The 7,804-nt window shown below is 44.7% G+C and overlaps 1 protein-coding gene across 5 annotated transcripts in view; it reads right to left on the bottom strand.

Moving 5' to 3' along the window:
• Positions 1–7,788, bottom strand: part of SEPHS1 (selenophosphate synthetase 1) — a 22,990-nt gene extending 15,202 nt beyond the window's left edge. Inside the window, exons 1-5 of one of the 5 annotated variants that reach the window (XM_023530331.1) lie at positions 7,578–7,787; positions 5,305–5,574; positions 3,410–3,513; positions 1,399–1,506; positions 261–382 (exon numbers count right to left, since the gene is read on the bottom strand). In XM_023530331.1, the coding sequence (XP_023386099.1) occupies positions 261–382; positions 1,399–1,506; positions 3,410–3,513; positions 5,305–5,497 (527 nt within the window). In that variant the 5' untranslated portion in view covers positions 5,498–5,574; positions 7,578–7,787. Of the gene's footprint in view, positions 1–260; positions 416–1,398; positions 1,507–3,409; positions 3,514–5,304; positions 5,575–7,577 lie in introns of all 5 variants that reach the window. The other 4 variants (XM_011359605.2, XM_011359603.2, XM_011359604.2 and 1 more) reach the window with 4 other exon arrangements.
• Positions 7,789–7,804: the final 16 nt, after the last annotated feature.

Here is a 7,804-nt window from a genome sequence, read left to right as displayed (position 1 = left end):
TACAAAAATAGATGAACTGTGAAAATATTCTGCTAATAGTATGTGGACTGAAAGAAGCCAGGATGGGGAGTTTCTTGTCAGGGTGATGAAAATGTTCTAAAACCAACTCTGGTGATGGCTGCAAAACCCTGTGAATATACTAACCACCACTGAACTGTATACTTTCAATGGGTGAATCTTATGGGATGCAAATTCTATCTCAATAAATCTATCTTAAGAAAGAGAACAAGGCCAGGTGACAAAGAATAAAACCAACTTACATGATGAATTCATTGGGCTGGCAGACAGTTGTAGCCACTCCTCCCAAAACAATCCAGGGGTTTAACACTGTTTGGCCGCCCGTTACAGACGTTCCTGCCTCCTCTGCTGCATCTTTAAAACCCTGTATAATTAGGGGCATCACTTTATCCCTTTCCTAGGGTTTAAAAGGACACAAATTAAAAGTCATGTAATTCAGGTCAAAACCGAGAAAAGAGTCTATACTTATAGATATAAAAAGGATCATAAAACCCTAAAGGAAGTCCTGAAAGTTTCCAGACCCCGCAGGAAGAAAGGAGGAGACAGTTTACATGGCAGCCATCTTCTCAAAAGCTAGCAGGTATGCCAAGTCACCATGTGAATGGTGCCCAGCAGAGAAGTAAAAGCTGGGATGTGCCCGGGAGAGTACAAGACTGCTGGAAATCTGAGCCGGCCTTTAGTTTAAAGGGTCCTTAAGAACGCCAAGGCTCGTTTAATACACACCCACATGTCCTCCCGCAACATGCATGTGATGGCCCAAGAGCACAGAAAAGCAGGCAGGAAAGGGCCTTCTGAAAACCCATTTCTGTGAGGCAGGGCAAACTTCTTTCTTGGGGTCAAAAACAAGCACTTTTCAAAAATAATCTAAATGGGAATTCATCTCTGGGGCAAAGAACAGGTGCAGTTAGGAAGGCCACAGACAGTGCCGGGTAAGCATGGAACACATCTGACACCCTGGCCCTATCACTGTCCATGTGAGTGACCCAACCAGCAACCAAAGGGGAGGGCGCCTGGCCCCTGGGGGATGCCTGTCCCTGGGGGGCGTGAGCCCCGGGTCTGTAAGGCTAGCCCAGTGCACAGGCCTGGCACGGAGGTGCTAGTACTGAGGCCTACACTTTACTGAAACGAGCACTTATGTCCTGGCTTCAGTCTACCCAGGAGAGAGAAAGGGAAGCAGGGAGCGGAAATGAGAATGTGGATAGGCTAGACTCTCAGTTCTACTTCAGTGATAACTGCCAAAAAGTGTCTGAGAGCTGGATGAGATATGGAAGGCATGCGGCCTGGGCTCCTCGCGTTACAGATGGGAAGAAAAGGGCTGACCAGTCAAGTGACGTGACCTAGACAACACACAAGTGAGCAGCTGGCCCATCTCCTACTTACCCTGTCGGTCATTTTATTACTGATTCCAAGGAGCATCAGCATATTGTCACATTCTGTGACCCCCATTGCATAGAGGTCACTGAGAACATTGGCACATGCTATCCTGCCCTGGAAGAGAGCAGAGATGTGAGAAAGGACAACGGGGGGACTTTCCATGGGTAGGAACGAAGAGCAGGCCTGAGCAGTGCCTCTTAAAACCGAGGGACTTTCCAGGAGTGGCAGCTGCTGGGGTGTGGTCCTCAGTTTCTGTGATCTGCAGACGAGTTACCTTTCCTTAATCTCAGAACTACTAGGCCGTTCACTCTTTCTCAGACATCCACATCCTGTTACCATCTCTTCTTTCCCATTGTAAACACTGGGAGAAGCCTGAAGTTTGTTTCGGTGGGGAACAGACTGAGGGGATGTCAGGGGAGCAGGGCTGGGGCTGACGGTCTGGGAGGAAGAGCTGTGGAGTGGAAACCTCTGAAGACAACTATGCTAGAGCAGATCTGGAAACGTCCGTTTTTCCTAAACAGATTCTTTAAAAATGTGGACTTTATTGGTTATAGAGAAGATGGTTTTTATACTCTTGGATGGAGAAATTTTCGTAGCTTTTCAAGGATGTAAAAGATAATCAGAAAAATCATCTTGATTGAGAAATAAAATAATTGAAGAAATAGAACACACCTAGGCCTGAAGTCGGATTAATTTCTAAAGAAAAACAGAAGCATTTCTCAGTAAACTATCTATTTCACTAAGGAACTTTAAAATAGTATTCAGTAGAAATGTGGTAATAAAGGTTTTATTGCCATTGAAGATCTTTTTAACATAAGCTACCATTATCTGAACAGTAAAAGAGAAAGTGACAAATCTTCCTTCTGACATAAGGATAATCAAACTCCCAAACACTATCATTTTCAGTAGTTGTTTTCGCTTGTTTAGATTTTTTACGACTCCTTGGCAGACTGGCAGTGAGCCTTCTGCGACTCACTTTCAACAATAACAAGGCAACAGGTAGTTTGCAACTTGGAGGTGCAACTGCTGGTCAGGGCTGCAGCGACTGCCCCTTTTCTGGGCTCTCTCAGAAGCTTTTAAGAGACGCTAGGGAAAGGACGAATTCTAGTTCTGGCCATCTTTGCCACCTGCTCAGGTGGGACACCTGGGGTGTGGCACACCTCAGTCTCTCAGGAGTGTTGCTCTAGAGGAGACCAGATGGACGTGTGGAGGGAAAACAGGATTCGAGTGACCCGTGTGCTGGCCACGGGCACTTGAGAGGTGAAGACCCCCACCTCCCGTTTAGCTGCCTCATGGCCTAAGTCCCTATGTCAGCAGCTTGATCCCAGTACTCCTGCCGCACAGGAGAACCCCTGGTATTTCCTAATAACAGGACATTCCCAATCCCTTCACTGGCTCCTCTTGGCAGGTAGGATGGAAGGTAGACGAGAGGGTTGCTGGCTGCACCATATGGTGAACAGTTGGGAACTACATCTAAGCCAGGCAAGATCAGCAGCTAGGAACGTTAGTCCAGCAGTTCAGATGTGCCTTCTACACGGTGAGCACGTAATATGGTTGGGGGTGAAGGAGGGACCAGAATCAGAATCAATGGTCGAGAGGCTTCACTGTGATGAGATGCTACGCTCTACTTCTGAAAGGAAACATCTAGGATCAGACCTATTACAGAGTATGGGAACACCTCTGGCCGGAAAGGAGTGAGTTTACAAATGTCAAAGAAAGAAGAAAACTACAAACGTGACAGTCAGCGGACACTTAGTAGACAGCAGGTGTTTTCACACAGACACACACTCAGGTACCAAAGCAGCACAGGGACGTCTGCCTAATTATCATGCGCAGCACCACGTGTGAGCAGGAAACAATCAAATGGCTGCAACTATGGGAGTCAGGGCAGCAGTGGGATGAGAACAATCTGGATTTAAAAAAACGAGAACCCCGCCCCACACACAAAACCCCAGCCACCACCCAAAACCGAACAAACGGCAGTTCCGGATGTAAAAACACACACAGTCAAACTTACCATCATGTAAGGGTCATCGACGATAGGATAAATGTAATCTGTGGTTTGAACCAAGGAAAGACCACCATGCCTCAAAGGAATGACACAAGTATCCATCCCAATGCCTGCAAAGATGGAAGTCATCATCCACAAATCAACAGGAAACGCCATTTCATCTTATGCCATCAATGCTCTGAACAGGGAGTTTTGTGTGAGATACTCATGGGGCTGCTGGAAGGAGCGAATTAACTCACCTGGTTATCGAAGCGTTTAATGGTGCAATGCGTGCCAAGGGCTCAGTAAGGTCAACAGGGCGAAGTTATAGAGAGGAATTGTTACGTTACCCATAAGGTTTTATTGCATTGTTTCTGTCCCCTTCAGCAGCAGTTTATTTTCCTCGACGATGTTATCTAAGCGGTTTCTCACTATACAGATGTTCCTTGACTTATGATGGGGCTACATCCCGATAAAGCCATCGTTAGTGGAGAATGTTTTACATCAAAAATGCACATTAATACACCTAACCTACAGAACATCATAGCCTAGGCCAGCCTACCTTAAACGTGCTCAGAACACTTATGTTAGCCTCCAGTTGGGCAAAATCATCGAACATAATGAATACATTGTGGGGCATCGGTTGTGTACATTTGTGATCTGGCTGACCTGGGGCTGCAGCTCGCTTTGCAGCATCACGAGAGAGCATTGTACTGCATATATTGACAGCCCGGGAAAAGATCAGAACTCAAAATTTCAAGTATGTTTTCTACTGAATGTGTATCGCTTTCACACCATTGTAAAGTCAAAAAATTATGAACTGAACCATCATAAACTGGGACTGTCTGTGTTCTCATTTCTTGACAAGTAAGCTGACGTCCAATCCAACTCATTCATGTGGCATTTCTCCACACTCAGACATCAGCCAAATGAGGATGTTTCCATACTGAGCTCCAAGGAGCCCCGAGTCTCCTACAGCATGGGCTGTGAGCTATCCTCTCTGCCAACCAAAGCAACTCTGACCTTATCTGCTTTATGTATCAGTGAAGAGAGGGGTACTTTGGGTTCAATACCAATGTTGTAAGACAGGATTTCACAATAAAATAGCAGGTGAAAATAAATGAAATAAAAATGTAAGAATGCTGATCAAGTCACACACTGTAACTACAAAACATCCGAATTCCTAGAACACATGCCGAACATTCAAAAAGCGAAATGATCATGGCCTTGCAGCACGTCCTTAACAACCACACAATGAAAATTAGCAAACAATATCCCAATAGCTTAGAGTTTCTTTCTGAGCTCTAGGTTTGGGAAAAGGCAACCACTAATGACATCAGGAATTCAGTAAAGAAAAAAACATGGCTCTCGATTCCAGATGACATCCTGGAGTCAAGTACAGATTCAGTCTAGACCTCTCCCCTTCGGTGTCTGGGGCAGTTTTCTTCTCCCTCCTCCCCAAAAGAGCTTGGAACCTCCAAGTCATGCCCCACCCCCCAGTCACTGATCTCAAGGTACTGCTCGATGATGCTTAAGCGCCACCTTTCTTAAGGCATTAAAGAGAATGCAAGCATTTCAAGAAAAATTTTGATAAAGGCATAAAGGAGTTTCTGCTTAATCTTCGGTTAACCAGAAAATCCAATTTGATTTTTTAAAAAAGGCTTTTACTGTAATATAATTATCTGAATTGCATACTTAGTAGTTCAAAAGGGGTTAGAGAACATTTCTTTATCTTTTCAAGTACTTCCTCCTCCAAATAAGTTACAATAATGTAACATAGTTACCACTGCTTTGTTCTTTGAATCCTTCTTATAGAAAAAAAGGCAACATGGGAGGAGAGCAGTCTGGTTTTTGACTCGCTGACTACACTGCAGCCAGATGTTTCACTTGGGGAAAGAGAAGAGAAACAATGGTTCACATACCAAGCCTTGGCATAACTGCTCCCAGAAACTGTTCATCTTCTTGGAAGTGGTTCTCTTGTAAGGATTCCAGCAATTTCTGCAGGACATCTTGGGGCACTTTGCAGCCAGTGCCCTTCAGTTCAGTGAATCTGGTTAGCCGGAAGCTCTTGTCCAATTCATAACTTTCTGGGTTAAAGGACTCCCGCGTAGACATGGTTCTTAGGCTCACACACCTCACAGCTGGGCTCCTCCCCTCCCTCTCCTAGTCGGCTGGTCTCTCTACAGATCCACCTGGGTAGCACCAAAACACAAAGACGCCATTAATAGAATTCTCACCAGTACTGGCCAAGAATCAAGCAAATACCTGAAGGTAAAAAGTAAATGTGAAAAGGGCTAAAATCAACAAGACCACAAGGAAATGGTGATTTAGGGCCACAACAGTTTGTCACAGTGATGCAAAACCCAGAATAAGTTATTTTAAAAAGTGACTATGCCATCACGGACATGCTCTACAGAAGAGCTGATGTCTGTGTTGTTATAATTGTGGCTCTGAGGGGCAGCAAGGAAGACCTCCTCTGAATAACGATGGGCCAGCTGGCTTACATGACACAGTGCCATCTTGAATGGTAAGTCCCAAAGGTTCTTCTCGCAGGCAGCATTATGGAAAAACGTCTAGTCATTTCATCTGTCAGCCCGGAAGCGCTATACAGAAATTAGATGTTTTGGCTCAAGTGACTTTTCTGGAAAACTCTTCTAATAACTTTTGCTATCTCACATAGAAAAAATAACATGCCTATCAGATTCTTTGTGGGAAAAATGTTGATGGAAATGCATTTGATGATATTCATGATGCTAAATTCAATTTTAAGAAATTATGTTTTTACTGAACCAAAAGTACACAACACGGTTCAAAACTAACAGGAAGTGTCACTAAAGAACACAACTTTAAAATGAGAATGCCTGTTTAACTACACAAGGTTCATTTTCTTCAAGAGAGTGATAGAAAGTTCTCCGATGTTTTAATGCAGTGCTAGTTCCTAGAAAGCAAACATCCCACCCAACAAACTGGCACACACACATCATTGACAAAATATGTTACTGCTCACTACTGTTTCACTGCAGAACTAAAATAAATTAAGCTGTACTAAATTGCTAGCATGAATGGTAGCCGGTACCACTGGAATTTTCTGGAACAAGCACTTCTGAGTTTGAAATCTTTGGGGCTAAACCAAAAGCTCACGTGTGCTCCCAGGAATTATAAACTTTCAGATTTATACTTTATTGGGAACAGAATTACAGACACCCCAAATTTTAGAATCAGTTTCCCTTATAACATTTATGATCGAAAACATAATTCCCACTTACAGAGGTTTCGATTCACTGGGAAGAACATCACTCATTTAAAATAAATCTTACAAAGCCCCAGTTTGTAAGTGATTGACAGTAATACCAACAATCTTTACAAAAACATGTTTGGGGTGAGCGAAGATTTCAGTTTTAAAATTACAACTATGCAGGAGTACCTTCCAACATGCCAAGAAAACAACCTGTCCAAAAAGAGAGTGCAGGAGAGCCAAGCAACCGGCAGAGATGGGAATTTTGAAGCCATTTTAGAGTTAGGAAAAGTCCAACGGCACTTTGACTTGGAAAGGCTTGGAACAAACACCACAGCCCTGTCCTCTCAAAATGCCTAGCATTTAACACTGCCTCACCCCTACCAGGAGGAAAGAATCCAACCCACGAGGCATCCAGTTATTTTCCTACCTCTAATCCCTATCCCACCGCCCCCCCCCCGAAAAAAAAAAGGCGGGGAGGAAAATCTGGAATTTAGGGGACCAACTTCCTTTTAAACATCATTGACATTTTTCCAGATTTTTAAGAGGAAAAAAAAGTTTAAAACATCTTAAGTCCAGAAAACACTCAGGAGTTTTAAATTGCAAATGCAACGAGAGATAAACCTTATCATATCCGAACCTTAAAAAACAAACAAAAAAAAACAACAAAAAAACCCCTTACATTTTGAGGAGGGGAAGTGAGGGTGGGGTGCCTGAGAAAAAGCAATTAAATGTGGGGAGAGTATAAACGTGCATATGTGCATAAGAGGCTGTCAGCTGCAACCCAAAAGCCGTCTGTTTACACCTTTAAAACAATGATATGAATATTTAAAGACAAAGATTAACCCTTTCCCGCTTGGCCACGTTTAAATGTGTTTTAAACGAGATGGCAAAGCGGGCCGACAGTTGGGGAAGCCCGGTAAGTGGGGGGTGGGAGAGGGTGCAGCTGCGGCCGGATACCTACCTACCCCCAAGCTCCTAAACTCAGGACATCAACAATGGGGGGGCCGCGGCAACGTGGGTGCAGCGGCCAGGCGCTCGCATGGAAGCACACGTCGAGGCCGCCGGAGCGCGGGCCACGGAACTCGGGGACACCTTAAATCGCAGGCTGCCGCCTTTAAAGGCCGGCCGGCCCTGGGCTCTTTGTGCGGCGCGGCGGGCTGGCCGCGGCCGGCGAGGGCAGCGCG

Source organism: Pteropus vampyrus, unplaced genomic scaffold, assembly GCF_000151845.1.
Source record: "Pteropus vampyrus isolate Shadow unplaced genomic scaffold, Pvam_2.0 Scaffold49, whole genome shotgun sequence".
NCBI classification, from domain to species: domain Eukaryota; kingdom Metazoa; phylum Chordata; class Mammalia; order Chiroptera; family Pteropodidae; genus Pteropus; species Pteropus vampyrus.
Note: the sequence above shows the minus strand (reverse complement) of the source record. Positions and strands in the feature narration are given on the sequence as shown.